The sequence below is a fragment of the Neoarius graeffei genome, chromosome 6 (genome assembly GCF_027579695.1).
Source record: "Neoarius graeffei isolate fNeoGra1 chromosome 6, fNeoGra1.pri, whole genome shotgun sequence".
Lineage (NCBI taxonomy): Eukaryota > Metazoa > Chordata > Actinopteri > Siluriformes > Ariidae > Neoarius > Neoarius graeffei.
The window spans coordinates 95,144,921-95,168,212 of NC_083574.1; the positions used below are offsets into that span (position 1 = coordinate 95,144,921).

Consider the following 23,292-nt stretch of genomic DNA (forward strand, 5'->3'; position numbering starts at 1 on the left):
TGATGGTATGGGGTTGCATTAGTGCGTGTGGCATGGGCAGCTTACACATCTGGAAAGACACCATCAATGCTGAAAGGTATATCCAGGTTCTAGAGCAACATATGCTCCCATCCAGACGACGTCTCTTTCAGGGAAGACCTTGCATTTTCCAACATGACAATGCCAAACCACATACTGCATCAATTACAGCATCATGGCTGTGTAGAAGAAGGGTCCGGGTACTGAACTGGCCAGGCTGCAGTCCAGATCTTTCACCCATAGAAAACATTTGGCGCATCATAAAACGGAAGATACGACAAAAAAGACCTAAGACAGTTGAGCAACTAGAATCCTACATTAGACAAGAATGGGTTAACATTCCTATCCCTAAACTTGAGCAACTTGTCTCCTCAGTCCCCAGACGTTTACAGACTGTTGTAAAGAGAAAAGGGGATGTCTCACAGTGGTAAACATGGCCTTGTCCCAACTTTTTTGAGATGTGTTGTTGTCATGAAATTTAAAATCACCTAATTTTTCTCTTTAAATGATACATTTTCTCAGTTTAAACATTTGATATGTCATCTATGTTCTATTCTGAATAAAATATGGAATTTTGAAACTTCCACATCATTGTATTCCGTTTTTATTTACAATTTTTACTTTGTCCCAACTTTTTGGGAATCGGGGCTGTATTTTAATAGTGTAACACTGTGGATAACTTTCCATCCATAAATCCTTCCTAGACTCCGGATCCACCGCAACCCTGACCAGGTTAACACACTTCATGAAAATAAATCAAGAATGTATTTCCACTGTAACCACTGATCGAGCTTTTTCTTTATAAAACTATTCCGATTGTAGCCTTGTTTTTGAACCAAATGCCTTGGTCTTCCAGATTTGGCTTTATATAGCCTTCTGTAAAGGTTACTGCTCCATCTCCTGCGTATAAACACTATTTAACAGTTTGTCACTGGGACACATTAGCATAAAACGCAATAAGAAAGTATCTTCACGGCATAAAAACAACAAACAACAGCAGACAGGAACACACAACAAGGGAGATACAAAGGCAGGGACCCACTGAGTTAATAATGAGCTCACGGAGATGCAGATAAAATGGTGAGTGATAACAAAAGGAACATAAAACTCAGCAAGGTAGAATAACTACAACACAAACACAACATGGCATTAGCATTCCGAAGAAGTGGAGCATTGCTGCAGGCTGTGCGTCTTACTGCCGTGAGATAAAAGTGTTGTTTTTCCAAATTCACCTCTAGCTCCAGTCCGATGTGACCTTTGTGTTTAACCAAGGACGCCAAATGGAGCTAAATGTCTTCAGTTCAGACAATGCCAGAATGGTGGAGGGAGTCACAGAGAACAAATATGAATATGCTGTCCTCTAGTTATGTCTTGTGCTTGATTCAAATGTCCAATTTGGTGTAGACTTACTCATGTATGTATGACACCTACCAGCTGAAGAGGCTGAAGGCTATTACGTGATTCCTCCAGGACACATGAAGACATCTTTTCAATCTGCTGCTCATGGAGCATCACAAGGCAGTACAACACACTTAGAGGAATGTGCTATCTACCCTCTTCCACATATATGAGCTTACAGATGCCCGACAATTGGCGAGTTTTGTTCTGCTTGACAGGAGAGACAGAGTATGTCCCTCCCCCCAGAGACTCCTGGCATTCTATCACTCCAAACTTCCAATCTCCTGATGATAGGACAATTACTGTTGCACCACTTGGGCAAGGCAAGGCAAGTTTATTTATATAGCACATTTCATACACAGTGGCAGTTCAATGTGCTTTACAGAAGTAAAAGCAAAACAGTAAACAATAGAAAATAAAATTACATAGGGCGGCACAGTGGTGTAGTGGTTAGCGCTGTCGCCTCACAGCAAGAAGGTCCGGGTTCGAGCCCCGTGGCCGGCGAGGGCCTTTCTGTGCGGAGTTTGCATGTTCTCCCTGTGTCCGCGTGGGTTTCCTCCGGGTGCTCCGGTTTCCCCCACAGTCCAAAGACATGCAGGTTAGGTTAACTGGTGACTCTAAATTGACCGTAGGTGTGAATGTGAGTGTGAATGGTTGTCTGTGTCTATGTGTCAGCCCTGTGATGACCTGGCGAGTTGTCCAGGGTGTACCCCACCTTTCGCCCGTAGTCAGCTGGGATAGGCTCCAGCTTGCCTGTGACCCTGTAGAAGGATAAAGTGGCTAGAGATAATGAGATGAGATGAGATAAAATTACATAAAATAAATGGGGAAGAAGAGAGAAAAAAAATAATAAGAACTAAACAATAGTAGAAATTAAATAATAAAATGAAGTAAAAGTTCAGTAAAAAAAACAGCAGAATAAAATAGAATAAAAGTTAAGTAAAGTTTAAAACATGCAGAGACTGTAAAAGTTAAGAAAGTTTAAAACATGTAAAGATGACAATATTAATCAGTTAGCAGAAAGCATCAGAGAACAGTTTGGTCTTTAGTCTAGATTTGAAGCTGCCAACAGCAGGAGCATTTTTGACGTCCTCTGGGAGTTGGTTCCATAGCTGTACTGTATAGTAGCTAAAAGCTGCTTCACCACACTTTGTTTTAACAACAGGTTTTACCAGTAAATTTTGCTGCTGCGATCTGGTAGATCTGATTGGGTTAGGCCGCTGCAACATATCAGAGAGGTAATTGGGCCCTGTACCATTTAGAGATTTGTACACCAGCAGCAATGCTTTAAAGTCAATTCTGTAGCTTATTGGAAGCCAGTGAAGAGACCTTAGAATTGGAGTAATGTGCTCTGTTCTTTTTGTTCATGTGAGAACCCTAGCCGCTGCATTTTGAATCACCTGAAGTCGTTTGATGGTCTTTTTTGGCAGGCCTGTGAAAAGGCCATTGCAGTAATCAACCCTACTAGAGATGAAGGCATGTATAAGTTTTTCCAGATCATTTTTTGACATAAGTCCTCTTAGTTTGGAAATGCTTTTTAGGTGATAAAATGCCAATTTAGTGATTGCTTTCATGTAACTGTCAAAGTTTAGCTCGCTGTCAATGATAACACCAAGATTTTTAACCATATCTTTTGTTTTAATCCCCTTTGTGTCAAGAATAGTGGTAATCTAGTCTGGCTAACGCGACAAAGCTCTACGAGCTATTGGTCTGGCCAAGATATTAAGCCCAACCGTTTCCCAGAGCCTGTGGTTGACCCGCCTCCCTGAAATGCCTCAGTTTGCTACTGGTTGAAGCCAGAAAAGGCTGTGACGAAGCTTAAACCAATCACATCACTCTTTCCTCTGACATATGCGACGCGACGGGGCTAACTGGTAGATTAAACTCTTACCGAAGCTGGTCGGGAGCAAGGAGAAAACATCCTTCCTTTCAATAAATACCTCCAGGGCTGCTCTTTGCTCCGTTTTCAATGAGAACTTCCTGTTGAATGCTTTCAATACAGCATCTATGCGGAAGCATGAATGAAGCGCTTCCAGCATAGATTCTGTAAACAATCTATGGCTTCCGGTCGCAGTTCTACTATGTCAGTGCCTTGAACACGCCTCTACCCAGGGCCATTGGAGATGCTCAAAGTTGATTGGTTCCCGATTTTTTGGGAGCTTCGAAGAGCTGTAGATAGCTTGCCTGGCCAGACTAAGCTCGCAACAGGCCCTCGTGTTGCGTCACACTTAGGATGGGTGGGCCCAGGCTAGTGGTAATCCTGAGTCTTTCATCTTTTTTCCCAAATAGAATTACTTGTTTTATCTGTGTTCAGCTGAAGAAAATTTTGTGACGTCCAGTTGTTGATTTGGTCGATACACTGGTAGAGATATTCAAGGGGGGCATAATCATTAGGTGATAGAGCAAAATAAATTTGGGTGTCATCTGCATAGCAGTGATACAAAATTGAGTTGTTTTTGATCATTTGTCCAAGTGGGAGCATATAAAGGTTGAATAGTAATGGTCCAAGAATCGACCCCTGGGGGACACCACAGGTCAAGGACATTGATGTTGAGGTACAATTTCCCATGGTAACAAAGAAGCTTCTATCTTTTAAGTATGATTTTAACCAATTGATAACTTTACCAGTCAACCCAACCCAGTGTTCAAGTCGATATAGCAGTATGTTGTGATCAACAGTATCAAAAGCTGCACTGAGGTCCAGTAACACCAGGACCGATGTTTTGCCTGCATCACTATTAAGACGTATGTCATTTATAACTTTAATCAGCATTGTTTCAGTGCTATGATTGGCACGAAATCCTGACTGAAAGTTCTCAAAACAGCTGTTTGATATCAAGAAGGCAGTTAATTGATTGAAGACAATTTTTTCAAGGATTTTCCCGATGAATGGTAGATTTGATATTGGCCTGTAGTTGTTTAATACTGAAGCATCCAGATTATTCTTTTTAAGTAGGGGCTTTACAACGGCTTTTTTCAGGGACACAGGAACAATGCCAGTCTCTAGGGATATATTTATGATCTGAAGCACATCTGCAATTATGAGGTGAAGAACAGACTTAAAAAAGTTGGTGGGCAGAATGTCCAATTCAGATGTTGAGGAACTGAGATTTTGTACAGTTTTTTCAAGAGTCTCGTAATCAATCAAACAAAATTCTGACATTGTGTTGAAATTGTCTGTCTGTGTCACTGGTGATTGCAGCTTTTCAATTATTTGCAACTGAGATATATTATGAGCAATATTCTGCCGTATTTTATCAATTTTACCTTTGAAGAAGGATGCAAACTCATTGCATTTATTAACTGAGAGAAGTTGGGATCCATAGTCATGCTTTGGCATAAAGCCAGCATCATCTTTATCTCTGTATCAGAGGGTATTACATTACATTCATGGCATTTAGCAGATGTTTTTATCCAGAGTGACATATTACATACCCAGAGCAGCCTGGGAAACAGTAGGGGGTTAGGTGCCTTTTTCAAGGGCACTTCAGCCATTCCTGCTGGTCCAGGGAATCAAACCAGTGACCTTTTGGTCCCAAATCTGCTTATCTAACCATTAGGCCATGGCTTCCCCCAGGGTACCATAGGTGCTAAAGAAGGCAACTGGACTTGCTTACTATGACCTGCCCCAGGGTCAACCCAGGAGTGTAGAAGTTTGGCAGCAGTCACCTGGTTTTCTGAGCAACTCCAATTGGATTGGATTGGTGGGATCACTGGAAGTCAACTGCTGTAAGAGCAAGGGGACCAGCTTAACAATAAGTTTCAAAACTTTAGTAAGTCAAGGAGGTTTTAAATCTTCAAGCCAAGGCAGTAAGCAGCAGCTAGCAGGACACTGTGATGATCTTCAGGGCTTGCTCTAGGTGCTGATCGATGAATCCACCAGCCACTCCAGAGTCAGCTAGACTGAATACAAGTGGAAAAATTCAGTTGTTTTTTTTTATGCATATTAGACAGTTCTGAGATACAGACCTTGGACAAATGAAACCCCTTGGTGTTTCCTCAGTCATTCCTCAGGTGTTAACTTGGTCCTGCCACTTCCAGGACTGGGGCAGCTGTGGAGCTGAGTATTTGTCTGATGGCTCCTCTCATCCAACTTGATTAAAGGTGATGAATTCATGCAAAGATCGGAAGTTGTCCCTGCAGTATGAATTAATTCCGATGGAAATGTATTCGTCTTATTTAGCCTTAGTATCTGCTCACTATAGTCCCTTTGGGTGATCAAAACCTACTTTAAAGCAGGCTGTAAAGTATACGACAGTACCTTCCTCTTCCTGCCTAACTCAGACCACTTCCTATCTAAAATAAGAGGATGAAGATTTATTGATCATCACTATGAAATCGAGCTGAATGAAAGAAAAACTAGCAGCCACAGGTTTTACTCAGGCTTTGAGGCAGACAGGAATGCTGGCTCTGCTTTTCCAGAAGATTCTGAGGAGTCTTGATAGATGCTGTTCATATGATAAGATTTATTTTCATAGCCTCTGTTCGATACGTGACCGAGTTTGTTCAGAGTCTGGTGCAGGCCTACCATTAATTCACAAATGATGATGACATCATCATCATCGTTGTCATCACCACCATTCAAGTCAAAGTCAAAGTCCTTCCCGTGCCATACTCTGGTCTTCCTAGGCAGTCTTCTGTCCCAGTTCTAACCAGGCCATTAAGGCACACTGGGTAGCACAGATCTCCGCTTCTATAGCCCTCAGCCTCTTGCCTATACAGCTAGGAGTTACAGTAGGGGGCGGGTCCTCTAATAACTGCAAGAGTTTAACTCCCCACTCGCATCTGTATTGCAGCATGCCTTGCCAGATACTGGTACAGTAGGTACCATTTTTATGATGGTCTTTGGTAGAATTTGTGAGCTCCCAATCAAGAGGCGGACACGCTAACCACTAGACCAGCTCGCGGTCATTATCACCATTAGATGAGAACTATTTAAGAAGTTTTGATGTTTCGAACAAATCAGCTTGTGAGCCTGTTCTATTATTTACATTTACATCATTTGAAATCATTTATAGCGATCATTGTTTTGGGATTATTGCTGTGATTCATTTCAGTTGCTGCCTTTGAAATTATTCATCGTTCCATATCGTCCAATTGTATACACTTTCCTAAGCTCAACAAAAGACGTGAAACAGACATGGCCAGTGATTAAAAAATTAATAAACGGAGGCATATGTGATGTTTTGTATTCCACCCGACACTCATTTCTCCTCAGTGATCATAGAGTTGTAAGGACACGCCTGCTCCTGGATCTATTTGTGTCAAAAAAAGACCTACTTTCAGTCTGTGTGTGAGACTTGCGTGACTTGTTAGCTGTGCTACACTGAGGAGGATTGATTTGTTCTGTCAGAGTACGCCTGGGTATGTGTTACACACAAAGAGGGGGATAAAGAGAGAGAGAGAGAGAGAGAGAGAGAGAGAGACTGGCTGCATTAGGATTCAGATAATCATGATCTGCAGCTTGCTTTACTGGCAAAGATCTCATCCCTAAAGATTTAAACCAGATGTGATCTTCACTCTGCTTCCCCACACCCAGTACGCCTGTGTAATTACTGCACATGAGCTCAGATTGGCCTCGTCCCAGGTTAATTACAGGAAGCTAGTACACATTTTGCACATCGGTGTACAATATACATTTTTACAACAAGAACAAACGCCATTTGAGTCGTATAACATCCCTCACACTGCGCTGTCTCGACGAGGCAGCCTCATGGCCTTTATACACCAGGTACCACACAAAATTGCAATGCAGAAATGCAAAAAATTCATGCATACCAAATCTGATATGAATTTTTAAATATTTTGCGTTCTATGTTCTGTTTGGTTAACACTGGTTTTGCACCGCACTGGTTTTGCTGGCTGTCTCCTGTTCCACACAATGTGATTGGATGCATTTAATCACATGCTGTTTGATGCAGTTCTCTAATCAGCCGATCCCTCGACAGCAGCACGATGCATCAAATCACGCAGATATAAATCACGAGCTTCAGTTAATGTTCACAATGTTCAAACATCAGATTGGGAAAAATTGTGATCTCAAAGTGTGACTTTCTTTCACTGTGGCATGGGTGTTGGTTTCAGCCAGATGAGTATTTTTGGTTTGAGTATTTCAGAAACTGCTGATTTCCTGGGGTTTTCACACACAACAGTCTCTAGAGTTTACACAGAATGATGCGAAAAGCAAAAAAACATCATTGAGTGAGTGAGCGACAGTTCTGTGGCTGGAAACAAACACCTTGTCAAGTCAAGTCAAGTTTATCTGTATAGCGCTTTTAACAATAAACATTGTCGCAAAGCAGCTTTACAGACTTTGAACAACTTAAAACATTGTAGTAATTTGTAGACCATTCATGGAAGACTCGGACACCATCATGTCTTTAGCCGGCAGGCATATTTACTGAATTGAACTTTACCGGACACCATACAGGTTCATAACCCGCCTCTGGTACGGAACGCCCAGAGGACCATAACACACCACATCTCCCCTTCCCCAAAGTAGTGATAAAATCATAACCAAAAAGACATGGACTATCTAACTAAAAGGCATATAGTCTGACACTTAAAACATGACGACTAAAAAAAACAATAACCTTTCAAGCCCTTTTCAATTATTCTATCTTACTGTACATAGTCTTTCAATTATTCTATCTTACTGTACATAGTCTTTAAGCCACGCTGGTGCCTTCACCTCCCTCCTTGGATGAGCCCTTTCCACCTTCTCTCCCTCCCTCTCTTCTGGCCCTGCTGCCTGTTCTGTGTCCCCCACAGTCTGTGTAGGGGTTTGTATATCCGGTAATGGTTTGAGGTGTGCCTTGTTTCTCCTCACCTCTTCTGAATCGGTCTTCACCACATAGGAACGAGGAGTGTCTGCCTCTCTCAGCACCGTAGCAGGCTCCTGGGTGTTGGTAATCCAGACCCGCTGACCTGCTTTTAGCTCTGGTCTGACCCCTGCTCTATGTCTTTTGTTATAGGCCAGTGTCTGTGCCTGTTTCAACTGTTTGTCCTTGTCTGCAAATTTCTTTTGGTTTGGCCATTGTGGTTTAAGTTGACCAGGTGAGACCAGCAAGGGTGAGCGCAGCCTTCTGCCCATTAGGAGTTCAGTGGGTGAAGGGCCTTGATGCAGCGGTGTGACCCGGTATGCCAACAGGGCTTTGTACGGGTCTGTGTTCTTCTTCAAGAGGCTTTTGACTGTTTTAACAGCCCTCTCTGCCTCCCCGTTGCTCTGGGCGAAGTATGGGCTGCTGGTGACATGTCTGAAGTCATAGTCTGTGGCAAAAGAGGAGAAAGAGCTAGAAGAAAACTGAGGTCCATTGTCTGTTATCAGTATTTCAGGCACCCCATGTCTAGCAAAAATAGATTTCAGGCCCTTAATTACCCCTGCTGACGTAGTTATAGGTGTCTTCATTATTTCAATATATCGTGAATAGTAGTCTACTACCAGTAAATACAAATCATTTTGCCAGTAAAACATATCTGTCCCAACTTTCTGCCAAGGCCGCTTAGGCAGATCTGACGGCATCATTGGCTCTGGGTGTAGGTGTTGATGTTTAGCACATATCTCACACTGGGCCACAACTTTTGTGATTTGAGCACTCAGGCCTAACCACCACACAGACTGCTGAGCCCTCAGTCTGCATTTGGATATCCCCATATGTCCCTCGTGTAGTCGGGCAAGCATTTCATTTTGCAATGTCTCTGGTATGACAATACGTTGTCCTTTCATCAAAAGATCACCATTTGTGTGTAACTCACCTTGGTGGACCCAATAGGGCTTCAGTTGCTGGGGCAGTTCCTCTTGTCGTGGCCAACCTCTTTTGCACTGTAGGATCAGCTGACTGCAGATGACGTACTGCTGCTGATGTTCAGCTATCTGTTGGAGTTTGGACTGAGATGCAGGTAAGTGATCACGTACTGTGTTAATGAAAACCTGTACTTCCCCTTCCATCTGTGTTTCTTCCGCTGTCAGTGGATGCCTTATCGGAGCCCTGGACAGTGCGTCTGCTGTGATGAGGGCCTTTCCAGGTACATGTACTATGTTGTATGTAAACCTAAGCAATCGAAGGCGGAATCGCTGAATCCTGGGAGGTAAGTCATCCAGTGCTTTTGTCCCTAACAGTGCGAGGAGGGGTTTATGGTCAGTTTCTATTGTGAACTGTAGTCCGATGAGATATGAACTCAGGCTCTCACAGGCCCAGGTGACGGCCAATGCCTCCTTTTCAACCTGGGCATAGCGTTGCTCTGTTCCAGAAAGGCTCCGGGAAATGTAGCCAACTGGACACCACTGCATGTTTTCCTGTCTCTGCATTAAGACTGCCTCAAGGCCAAAGGATGATGCATCTGCCGACACCTTTGTCTTGGCCTGTGGTCTGTATTGAGCCAAGACCATTGGTGATGCCAGCTCATTCTTGAGCTTGTCAAAAGCCGTCTGCTGCATATGACTCCAGGTCCAATCATTGTCCTTTACTAGCAGATCTCTGAGCGGTTTGGTAGAATCTGCAAATTGAGGAATGAATTTTGCAACATATGTCACCATCCCCAAAAAATGCCTAACGTCTGCTGTGTTCTGTGGGACAGGCATGTCTGTAATGGCTCTGATTTTCTCAGGGTCAGGTTCAATGCCTGCTGCACTGACTTTATGTCCCACAAAAAGAACCTCTGACTGTGCAAAGGTACATTTCTCATTAAGTGTTAGTCCTGCCTCTTGAAGTCGTGTCAGCACAGCTGTGAGCCGCTCATCATGCTCTGCTTTATTCTCTCCACATACGAGGACATCATCTGCATGGCATATAACACCTCTAAGACCGGCTAAGAGCTGGGACATGCGTCTTTGAAAATGTTCTGGCCCAGAGTTTATCCCAAAGGGTAGCACATTGAAACAGAAATGGCCAAAGGGAGTAATAAATGTTGTTAGTTCCCTACTTTCTTGTGCTAATGGTATCTGCCAAAAACCACTACGTGCATCCAGTCTTGTGAAAAATCGTGCACCATTCAACTGTGCTAATTACTGGTCCACTGAAGGCAAGATGTGCCTTTCTCTGCACACACTTTCATTGAGCTTGGTGAGGTCAACACAAAGTCTAATTTTTCCATTGGGTTTTGGGACTACTACTGTCCCCGCACACCACTCCGTGGGTTTCTCAATCCTGGAGATGACCCCCATTTCCTCCATTCTTTTCAGTTCTTCTTTGACCTTTTCAGTTAAGGGTATTGGCACACGGCGAGGAGTTGTAAGGGCATAGGGGACAGCATCTTCTCTCAGGCGGATATGGTAATCACCTTCCAGTCTCCCTAATCCAGTAAACACCTTTGGGAATTTATTTTTGAATGTCTTCTCTGGGTCGCCATTCTCATCCAGTGTGTCGATTTCCTCCATTCGCTCAACAAGCCGTAGTGCTGTAAGTGCTGGTAAGCCCAGCAGTGGCCTGGCCAAGTTATCAATGACAAATACTGGCTGAGTGGAATTTTTGTCCTTACTTTCAAGGCTGCATTGAATCTGCCCTACCACAGCCAGCCTGGTATTATTTGGACCATACAGTTTTTTGGGGTGTGCAGTAGAGGGCCGTCTCTTCTGTAGCTATACAGTCTGGTAGGAATAGTGGTCACTGCTGCCCCTGTATCTAGTTTAAACGAAACTACTGCCCCATTCAGTTTGACATCTGAGTACCAGCCAGTGCTGTCTGACTTCACCTCACCTAGGAACAGGCTGTCCTGACATAGTTCCTCTTCCTCTGCCATCTCGTGTACAGGCTGCTTAGACTTGCAGACAGCCGCAAAGTGTCCTCGTTTGTGACATTTCCTGCATTCAGCTTCTTTGGCAGGACAGTCTTTCCAATTGTGTGATGGAGACCTCCCACATTTATGACAGACAGACAATGTTGCATACCTGTTCTGTTTAGGTCTCTGTTGTGCACTACCCTCTTTCTTACGTGCAAGCGAAAGCGCATGCATCTCTTCACTAGGCTCACTACTGGGTGCTGGGCCACTCGCACCACGCAGCAACAACTGTTGTTGTTTCACAGTTTCACTCTGTCTGACATGGTTTACGGCTTTAGTCAGGGTCAGCTCTGCATCCATCTGCAATTTCTCGGAGAGTCTGACGTCTCTTATGCCGACAACTATGCGATCGCGTACCAGTTCATCTCTGAGAGCCCCAAACTTGCAATAATCCGCCTGTTTGTGAACCGCAGTGATAAAGCTCTCAGCTGTTTCTCCAGGCTCTTGTTTACACATGTTAAACTTCGCCCTTTCGAAAATTATATTGTGTTCTCCAATAAAATGTTTGTTAAAGCACTCTTTAACTTTTGTGTAGATTAACTTTCCCCCCTCTGTTAGCTCTGACGCATTCAAGATATCCTCTGATTCATCTCCTATAGAATATATCAATGTATTCACTTGAAAAGCCTCTTCCCTTTTATCCAACCCTGATGCAACCCTGTACCTTTCGAATTGTCGGATCCATTTGGGCCAGTTTTGAATATCTCTGCAGTCAAACTTTTCTGGCGGGCTTATGCGAAACACCTCTCTGACGTTGCTAGCTGCTGCGGAGCATCCCGCGCGTTCTCCCTCCGTGTTGGACATTGGAAATATGACTCGCTGATTAATCTTCTCTGTGGCGTTGTTTTTGTGATGTTAGTTCACTCACTGGGAATGCAGCATAACGTTGAAGAGTAACCGCTTCTGATACCATGTAGTAATTTGTAGACCATTCATGGAAGACTCAGACACCGTGTCTTTAGCCGGCAGGCATATTTACTGAATTGAACTTTACCAGACACCATACAGGTTCATAACCCGCCTCTGTTACGGAACGCCCAGAGGACCATAACACACCACAAACATGAGCTAATTTTATCCCTAATCTATCCCCAATGAGCAAGCCTGTGGCAACGGTGGCAAGGAAAAACTCCCCCAGACGTCATGAGGAAGAAACCTCGAGAGGAACCAGACTCAAAAGGGAACCCATCCTCATTTAGGCAACAACAGACAGCATGACTATAATATTAATAGTTTTAACATGACAGTTTCGTTGATGTTGTAACTCTTAATTGATGGAAACTTGAGTGCAAAACTGTTCATGACAACTGCAGTCCTAAAGTTAGCAAGTCAACTGTAGTCCTCAGCCATAAAAGCATTACTGTAAGTGTCCAGAGCGTCTTCCAAGTGTGACTTTCAACTATCCACATGGGGCCATCCTCCACAGAAGCAATGCGATGAGACTCCAACCAGACACAGGGCACCAGGATGGATCAAGCAGGTCCGAGGAGCAGAAGAGGTCAGCATCTCGATCCCAGGACCGATATGTAACTCAGAGGGACAGATTTTTTTTTGGGGGGGAGAGGGAGAGAAAACACAGGTTGTTAGGTATGCCCTAAAAATGACACAAGTATTAAGTCTGTGTGGGAGGCTCGCAGAGACAAGAGTCCTGACATCAGGCATAATACACAACAATGGCATGTTAATATGGTTAAAAAAAAAAAATCATGACCTGCTCTGGCTGGATGCTTGATTGGGTGATGGGAGCACACTCCTCAGCAATGATGGGATGCAGATGGGACCCTTAGGGCTGGCCAAGACAATTCAGTTAAATTAAAAAAAAAAAAAAGCAATGTGCACCTTTAAAGTAGTAGGCATGTTGTGTAAATCAAATAGTGCTAACCCTCCAAAAATCCATTTTAATTCCAGCTTGTAATATGACAAAATATTACAAACACCAAGGGGGGAGGGGGTACTTTTGCAAGGCACTGTACACACTGTACACCTTGTTGATAAGAGAGGTCAGAGGAAAATGGACAGATCTGAGGTGGTTCGAGCTTTTTTCTAGGAAGGATATAGTAACTCATATAATCACTCTTTACAACTGTGGTGAGCAGAAAAGCATCTCAGCATGCAAGAGCAGAAGAACACATTGGGTTCCGCTCCTGTACAGTAAAGAACAAAGATATTAGAATCAACAGCAAGTTCCTATTAAAGTGGCCGAGGAGTGTACAGTGCCTTGCAAAAGTACCCCCCCCCCCCCTTGGTGTTTGTACTATTTTGTCATATTACAAGCTGGAATTAAAATGGATTTTTGGAGGGTTAGCACCATTTGATTTACACAACATGCCTACTACTTTAAAGATGCACATTGTTGTTTTTTTTATTTTTTATTGTGACACAAACAATAATTAAGATTAAAAAAAAGAAATCCAGAGTGTGCATAGGTATTCACCCCCTTTCATATGAAACCCCTAAATAAAAGCTGGTCCAACCAATTCACTTCACACGTCACATAATTAGTTGATTAAGAGCCACCTGTGTCCAATCAAAGTGTCACATGATCTGTCACATGATGTCTGTATAACTCAACCTGTTCTGGAAGGACCCTGACTCTGCAACACTACTAAGCAAGCAACATGAAAACCAAGGAGCCTCCAAACAGGTCAGAGACAAAGTTGTGGAGAAGTATAGATCAGTGTTGGGTCATAAAAAAATATCCCAAATATCCCAGGGAGCTCCATTAAATCCATTATAACAAAATGGAAAGAATATGGCACCACTAAAAACCTGACAAGAAAAGGCCCCACCCACCAAAACTCACAGACTGGGCAAGGAGGGCATTAATCAGAGATGCAACAAAGACACCAAAGATAACACTGAAGGAGATGCAAAGATCCACAGCGGAGATGGGAGTATCTGTCCATAGGACCACTTTAAGCCGTGCACTCCACAGAGTGGGTGGGGCTTTATGGAAGAGTGGCCAGAAAAAAAAGCCATTGCTGAAGAAAACATGTTTGGAGTTTGCCCAACAGCATGTGGCAGACTCCCCAAACACATGGAAGAAGATTCTCTGGTCAAATGAGATAAAAACTGAGCTTTTTGGCTATCATGGCAAATGCCATGTGTGGTGCAAACCCAACACCCTGAGAACACCATCCCTACAATGAAGCACAGTGGTGGCAGCATCATGTTGTGGGGATATTTTTCATCTTCAGGGACAGGAAAGCTGGTCAGGACTGAAGGAAAGATGGATGGCACTAAATACAGGGCAATTCTGGAGGAAAGCTTGTTTGAGTCAGCCAGAGGTTTCAGACTGGGATGAAGGTTCATGGTCCAGCAGGACAATGATCCTAAACATACTGCTAAAGTGACACTGGAGTGGTTTAAAAGGAAACATTTAAATGTCTTGGAATGGTCTAATCAAAGCCCAGACCTCAATCCAATTGAGAAACTGTGGCATAACTTGAAGATCGCTAGAGTTCAGTGGACTCTGGTGCCTCTTGGGCAGCACAGTGGTGTAGTGGTTAGCACTGTCGCCTCAGAGCAAGAAGGTTCTGGGTTTGAACCTCACAGCCAACAGAGGCCTTTCTGTGTGGAGTTTGTATGTTCTTTCCATGTCTACGTGGTTTCCTCTGGGTGCTCCAGTTTCCCCCACAGGTCAGAGACATGCGGTTAGGTTAACATGGGGCAGCCATGGTCTGAGGTTGGACTGAAGTGCCCTTGAGCAAGGCACCTAACCCACAACTGTTCCCCGGGTGCTGTAGTATATCTGCCCCCTCTTCTGGGTATGTGTGTATGCTCATTGCTCACTTGTGTGTGGGTTAAATGCATAGAATGAATTTCACTGTGCTTGAGTATGCAAATAAAGGCTTCTTCTTCTTAAGACTGGCGTTTGGGATATTTACCCTTAATTTGTTCAGTAGGAGCACACAGAGACAGTCAGCCACAACAGAGAGTGTGTGTTTCAGGTGTGTGTGTGTGTGTGTGTTAATGAGAGTGTAGAGAAGCGCCACAGTGTGCTAATGAAAGGCAGAATGAGAGGACGCTTCACTGACACACCTTTTCATTATTCCTGCTGCAGGAAGGGAGCTGAAATCAATTAGGGGCTGAGTACTGGCTTTTAGATGTGTGTGAGTCCATTCATTTGGAATAACGAGTCATCTGATTCCACACAATGCGTCAAATTATGAAAGTTTATGGAATTAGTTCTAATGTGAGGAATGTAATTTGTTCATGGATGGAATAAGAAGAGAGAAACTCTCAATTTGTATCTGTCAGGACCTTGTTTGTTGGTAAAGTCATCGCTACATCCTGCTATGAACTCAAGATTTGTGTTTTGAGATGCAGGTTGAAGAGTAACACAGGAACCACACTCAGGAATCCTGAACTCTAACTCAAATATTACTGTAAAACTTTATGCATTCTTTATCTGAGTTAACTCAGAGCCTTGATGGTGGTGCTCCTGACCTTCTGGCCTCTTGACCTACTGACCTCCTGGCCTGCTTTTCCATATGAAGCTGAAACACCAAGCAGTGGAATCTCTTGAGGGAGTGAGACAAGGGTTCCTGCTCAGTTTCACTCTCATGGTAACACCAAAGAGGCACAGAACTGTACTACAGAGAAGCCATGATCTAATGGTAAGAGAAGCAGCTTTAGGATCAAAAGATTGCCGGTTCGATTCCCTGGACCAACAGGAATGGCTCTGGATAAGAGCATCTGCTAAATGCCATTAACATAATGTAATGTTTTGGTGGCATGGTGGTGTAGTGGTTAGCACTGTCACCTCACAACAAGAAGATTCTGGGTTCGAGCCCAGTGGCTGATGGGAGCCTTTCTGTGTGGAGTTTGCATGTTCTCTCCGTGTCTGCGTGGGTTTCCTCTGGGTGCTCCGGTTTCCCCCACGGTCCAAAGACATGTGGTTAGGTTAAGATGTGGTGGCCTTGGCCTGAGGTTGGGCTGAAGTGCCCTTGAGCAAGGCACCTAACCCACACCTGCTCCCTGGGCGCTGTAGCATAGCTGCCTACTGCTCTGGGTATGTGTGTGTGCTCATTGCTCACTTGTGTGTGCATGTGTGTGTTTGCTGCTTCAGATGGGTTAAATACAGAGGAGGAATTTCACTGTCTGTGCTTGAGTGTAGTTGTGACAAATAAAGGCTTCTTCTTACCCATCAGCACCAGCACTTCATGTGTCACTAATCATGCACACCTGTTCCCTGTTTGACCTTCATTAGCACCAAGTGTAAAGATACATTCCATTTGTACCAGGAAATCAGGATTTCCAAGTTCACAGTCTAAAATATCATCTGGAATGCACCGTGAAGTTGGATTTCCAACTCGGAAAGTCAGAGGAACAGGCAAAGTTGGAGGAATCTCACCAGTCTCGACTACAAAATGAAAGCTGGAGTAATATACTGTTTATTCGCATTTGTTTCCCATGAACATGCAGTACTGTCCGACTTCTATCTGTGTACATGTTACTACAGTCTTTGTATGTGCAAAATACAGTGTAATACATTGTTATCGACTGGTAATGCTAGTTGTAATGCTGGTATTGGTTTTCCAAATTCTTGTACTGGAATATGATCAACTCAGGTGTGACATCATTTTCAGCTCCAACTTCCAAGGTCTTTTTCTTCTCATATATCAGCTGTAGTTGACTGTTTACTGCAGATTTGCTAGCTAGTTCAGGAGAGCTCCCCAGGGTGGATGTCCAGCAGTTCCCACCCAATTTAGAGTGGCTAGTTAACCAAACCACATGTGGGGGAAACCAGAGCATCTGGAGGAAGCCCACACAGACACTGGGTGAACAGGCAAACTCCACACAGAAAGGCCCCCATCGGCCATGAGGTTTGAAGCCAGAACCTCCTCTCTATGAAGTGACAGTGCTAACCACTACACCACCATGGTGCTCCACTTCCAAGGTAACTGGAACACAGCATTCGTTCCAGTTTTCAGTATCTCTTTGTCAAGTGTTTGGTGCATTTGTTGTCGTGTGTGCCACAGTTTTGCTTATGACCTCTATGTTCATTGCTTCCTATCCATAGTTCATGTTTATGACTCTTGTTTTCATGTATTTGATTGCTTTGTTTATACTTCATATCATAAATGATCTCCGCTTTTGCCTACCATACAGTATGCGAGACATACACTTACTATCCTTCTGTCCTCTTCCTCGTCTTCTGCTATGAACTCTTTTTTTATTGCTCTTGTCATGAGCAAGTGACACTAATTTCTTTCCAGCTGTGAGTGTGTGTTTGTGGTTTTGCCCCAGGCCATGTGCACTTGTTGATGTTTTGATCACTGTCCCGTGTGCTTGGTGTGTCTCTGTCCATGGTGCTGAAATATTCAGTGTTCCAGAGTGGTGGAACGTCCAAAGTGGATCAGAACCAGTACAGGCATGAACATGATATAAAGAAAAACAGCCATTGTTATACAACCCCGATTCCAAAAAAGTTGGGACAAAGTACAAATTGTAAATAAAAATGGAATTCAATAATTTACAAATCTCAAAAACTGATATTGTATTCACAATAGAACATAGACAACATATGAAATGTCGAAAGTGAGACATTTTGAAATTTCATGCCAAATATTGGCTCATTTGAAATTTCATGACAGCAACACATCTCAAAAAAGTTGGGACAGGGGCAATAAGAGGCTGGAAAAGTTAAAGGTACAAAAAAGGAACAGCTGGAGGACCAAATTGCAACTCATTAGGTCAATTAGCAATAGGTCATTAACATGACTGGGTATAAAAACGGCATCTTGGAGTGGCAGCGGCTCTCAGAAGTAAAGATGGGAAGAGGCTCACCAATCCCCCTAATTCTGCGCCAACAAATAGTGGAGCAATATCAGAAAGGAGTTCGACAGTGTAAAATTGCAAAGAGTTTGAACATATCATCATCTACAGTGCATAATATCATCAAAAGATTCAGAGAATCTGGAAGAATCTCTGTACATAAGGGTCAAGGCCAGAAAACCATACTGGGTGCCCGTGATCTTCAGGCCCTTAGATGGCACTGCATCACATACAGGCATGCTTCTGTATTGGAAATCACAAAATGGGCTCAGGAATATTTCCAGAGAACATTATCTGTGAACACAATTCACCGTGCCATCCGCCGTTGCCAGCTAAAACTCTATAGTTCAAAGAAGAAGCCGTATCTAAACATGATCCAGAAGCGCAGACGTCTTCTCTGGGCCAAGGCTCATTTAAAATGGACTGTGGCAAAGTGGAAAACTGTTCTGTGGTCAGACGAATCAAAATTTGAAGTTCTTTATGGAAATCAGGGACGCCGTGTCATTCGGACTAAAGAGGAGAAGGACGACCCAAGTTGTTATCAGCGCTCAGTTCAGAAGCCTGCATCTCTGATGGTATGGGGTTGCATTAGTGCATGTGGCATGGGCAGCTTACACATCTGGAAAGACACCATCAATGCTGAAAGGTATATCCAGGTTCTAGAGCAACATGTGCTCTCATCCAGATGACGTCTCTTTCAGGGAAGACCTTGCATTTTCCAACATGACAATGCCAAACCACATAGTGCATCAATTACAGCATCATGGCTGCGTAGAAGAAGGGTCCGGGTACTGAACTGGCCAGCCTGCAGTCCAGATCTTTCACCCATAGAAAACATTTGGCGCATCATAAAATGGAAGATACGACAAAAAAGACCTAAGACAGTTGAGCAACTAGAATCCTACATTAGACAAGAATGGGTTAACATTCCTATCCCTAAACTTGAGCAACTTGTCTCCTCAGTCCCCAGACGTTTACAGACTGTTGTAAAGAGGCCTTGTCCCAACTTTTTTGAGATGTGTTGTTGTCATGAAATTTAAAATCACCTAATTTTTCTCTTTAAATGATATATTTTCTCAGTTTAAACATTTGATATGTCATCTATGTTCTATTCTGAATAAAATATGGAATTTTGAAACTTCCACATCATTGCATTCCGTTTTTATTTACAATTTGTGCTTTGTCCCAACTTTTTTGGAATCAGGGTTGTATATTTTATGATCTCAGATCAAAATATGTCTATCTTTCTGCCTCACGATTACATTTTCAGTTGATTAAAACATGCAAAATTATTTTTTATTTTATTTTTATTTATAAATTTCGCCGATTAAACGGCAGGGAATCCATCAACAGAGCAATAAGCTCCAATACCTGAGGTCCTGCAAAATTATAAAGGTACAATTATAAAGGTACAGTAATTGAAGCTCAATGTAGCATATGTAATGCGGAAAAAGATGTGCATTAAACAGTAACAAAATTAAACATGGCTAATTAAACATTAGGATTCCTTCCAAGACAGCAAATGTGTACTGTTGTGCAGAATTTCCATGTCTCAGCAAACGTTCCACCTCATCTGGATCTCAAAAGCAGCCCAAAAAGGAGCCCAGGGATGAGAAAAGGAAGCAGTTTTCTTCCTAATCTAATCTTTGCATTGGGGATAAGTTTTATTATTTCTGATATGTTGTTTGAAAACTAGACCAGCTGGTGTAAAAAAAAAAAAAAATGCAACCATGCTGGCGTGACTCATGGGGGCGTGTTTTGAAACACCAGGTGCTAAAATCACACAGAACTTTGGAGTGCAAACGTGATGTTTTTGGATCCTGTCTTATATGCTTTATGAAGATGAACTTTCCAGTCACTGTAGTGATTTCTTTAACCTGGAATGAATCATCTCATCTCATTATCTCTAGCCGCTTTATCCTTCTACAGGGTCGCAGGCAAGCTGGAGCCTATCCCAGCTGACTACGGGCGAAAGGCGGGGTACACCCTGGACAAGTCGCCAGGTCATCACAGGGCTGACACATAGACACAGACAACCATTCACACTCACATTCACACCTACGCTCAATTTAGAGTCACCAGTTAACCTAACCTGCATGTCTTTGGACTGTGGGGGAAACCGGAGCACCCGGAGGAAACCCACGCGGACACGGGGAGAACATGCAAACTCCACACAGAAAGACCCTCGCCAGCCCCGGGGCTCGAACCCAGGACCTTCTTGCTGTGAGGCGACAGCGCTAACCACTACACCACCGTGCCGCCCCCTGGAATGAATCCTCTGGGAAATTCTGTCTTAAAGGAGAGAGAGAGAGAGACTTTTGTTAATTTTTTAAAATGACATCTATTCACAGTTCCTCACATTATAATGGCAGTCAATGGATAACTGAGAGAGAGAGAGAGAGAGAGAGAGAGAGAGAGAGAGAGAGAGAGAGATGTGTTATTCATAAGAATAGTATGCTAGTGTAATGGAAAAAGCATCATGCTCAGGAGAAGAGTTTTTAACCCCCTGTAGTTCCTCCTGATTCAAGATAAATGGAAGGGTTTCTTGTTTGTTTGTTTTTTTGTCCTTTTCCTCAGAGAAGACACTGTAGTCCTCCATCCATCCATCCATCCATCCATCCATCCATCTATCTCCCTGCTCTCACAACTGTAAGCACTGGACACACAACATCAGTGTGACTGTAATCTGAATGCACAATTTAATACATCATGAATCTTGTTATCATTACTAATAAGTGTGTAATGAGTCACCATATTGGGGTCATGATTTGATTTTCCATGATGTTTTTTGAAAAAATATTAAATGAAGAAAAATTTAATTGCCAAAAACATGTAACATTTATTTTCCTATTCTTTATCAACTTAAACATTTTGTATCATTTTCTTAATAACCAACAATAATTATTTACCAACATTTGTAAAAGTTGGAGTAAAATATAATAGCCTATTAGCTAGAATATTCCTTTGATTAAAAAATGAAAAACGTTCATAACAAATATTCCTTTTCTGAATAAATGTGTCCTACAAACATTTTTGTTCTACCTCCGTTTGCTTCTCTTTTCTTTCTCTTTCAGAAGTCTGTAAAAAGAGAGTGATGATTTCTTATTAAATCTATTTGTACACAATCGCACAACAGCTCTTTTCACACGTTGGTTGTGTTTTTGCAGCATTAGTGCTGTGTTACATCCACCTACAGTGAAGTCATGCATTCCTGCTTTTGTATGTTATTGTGCCCTCTGCTGTCTAAACAGCACACTTACAGCTTGGAAAAACTAACAGACTAAGCAGTCTGGTAATAATTGCGATTCATTTTATATCTCTTTGATTCGAATCGTCTTCCGATTTATCGTCGCATGGTATATTGTTACACGCCTGATTTCTAATCTCTATCTGCTGGGTTTGTGTAGCTGCGTCTACACCGATCTCAGAACCTGTGAAATAAACAGTTTTTGAATAATGAGCTGTCTGTCTGTTAACCATCGCACACCTATTAGTGGATTTAAACAGGAGGCAGATGAGAAAAATCACAGTGCAGCAGGAGGCAATGAACCGACTCTGTTTCCTTTTGAAATGAAATGTTGAAGAAAGATAAAATGACTCAAAGGAGACTTGAGACGTCTGCATCAGGAGCAGCGCATACCGTAGATGTCACGTTTGTAAGGATAAGATGTGGGGTGTGTTTAATATGAATAAGAGCAGGCGGCTTTGCGTACACACACGGCTCAGGTGAGGTGCTGGATTACAGACGGAGCAGACTCGGGGTCTTTACCGCTGTTCATAAGGAAGAGAAGTGTATGAGATCGCAAAAGGAATGCAAGCAGAGCCGTGTCCAGAGCAGTGTAACTTCTGAAAAAATAATAATCATCACAGTATAAAGTGCTTTATTTATTCAGCGTGACAGGCCGATTCTGTCCATTTCACACTGGTGTGTGTACAACATCATGTGTCTGTTGCCTCGGAGATGCTTTTCTACAGGAAGTTCCACACTCAGCACTTCCAGGACAATGTATGAGTGAAACTCCACTGCTCACTGCTTTACCTCCTGCTTGGCTTCAACATCTTCAGCGCTCTTTATCGTTGCCTGATTTTAAATAGTCAAGTTTATTTGTATAGCACTTTTAACAATAAACATTGTCGCAAAGCAGCTTAACAGAATTTAAACGACTTAAAACATGAGCTAATTTTATCCCTAATCTATAGTGACCATGAAGCTACAAGGCTCATTATTTATAACATTGGTGAGTTTATTTTAATCCAAAATGAAGTGCATTAGTACGTTGGATCAAATCAGGTTGTAGTGGAGATGTTCCAATTTCCTTCTAAAGAATCGCTTCTATTGTCAATGGCCAACATATTCTCTCTCTCTCTCTCTCTCTCTCTCTCTCTCTCTCTCATGCATACAGAGATGCTGTGGGCGGACTGTAAAGTGCTGGAGGCTGTGAGAGGGAGGCGGGGGTCACGTCGGGGGTCTCGATCAAAGCTTTCCTGCTCCTTCTGGTTCGTTCTGCTGTTTGGAGCTGGAGGTTTGGTGCTCTTCATCCACCTACAGGATCTATCAGACATGGTGCAGCAGCAGGGACCAGGTCAGTTATTCTGTTATTGCACACAGTCAATGCCCCCCGGAACATTCTCATACCCCTCCATCATGTCACAGACTGATACCAAACTACACCCTTGGGTGTGTTTAGGTAAATCAGGATGCTACACCTTTTTATTTATTTATTTATTTATTTTTTTGGACATAATGACAAATTTTCCTCTGGCACAATAGATGTTTTTGAAATGGTCTCAGGGGTGCATCAAGGGTGTATGGCCTCTCCCTTCCTGTTCCTCTTGGTAGTCAAGTTTGTATTGAAGAGGGCTATGGACACCCAAAGGGGGGTCCAAAATGGAACAGCAGGCACTTGATTTGGATTTGGATTTGGATTTTGCAGACGACATTGATTTCTTTGCCAAGAGCTACAGATAATGACTAAAGGAAGAATAGGAAGCAGAGAAGGTTGGTCTTCACAACAGTGTAGAAAAAAGAAACGTCTGGAAGATCGGTAGAAATAAAGACACACCTATATTAACAGAAGGCGTATCAGATGCTCGCTCGCCGTGCTGTGAAAATTGTCCATGCAGACGCTCATCTACATTTCCAAATCTGTCATTGCTTAACTCTTGAATATTTTCTATCAATAAAAAAATTATAATCTCTGCTTTCCAAAGAAATGTATCTGGTGAAGATCTGTTCAGTAGTTTGGGAGTAACGGCAGGTTGAAGTCGATACAACAGAGTAAAAACTCTGCTCACATGATGTTGGGAAACTGCCAGTGC

At 42.9% G+C, this 23,292-nt stretch overlaps 1 protein-coding gene across 1 annotated transcript in view; it reads left to right on the forward strand.

Moving 5' to 3' along the window:
- The window catches only part of LOC132888164 (carbohydrate sulfotransferase 8-like), a 220,284-nt gene that overhangs the window by 46,554 nt on the left and 150,438 nt on the right, over positions 1–23,292 (forward strand). Inside the window, exon 2 of the mRNA XM_060924193.1 lies at positions 22,377–22,556. Coding sequence (XP_060780176.1) covers positions 22,379–22,556 — 178 coding nt within the window. The 5' untranslated portion in view covers positions 22,377–22,378. The remainder of the gene's footprint in view (positions 1–22,376; positions 22,557–23,292) is intronic.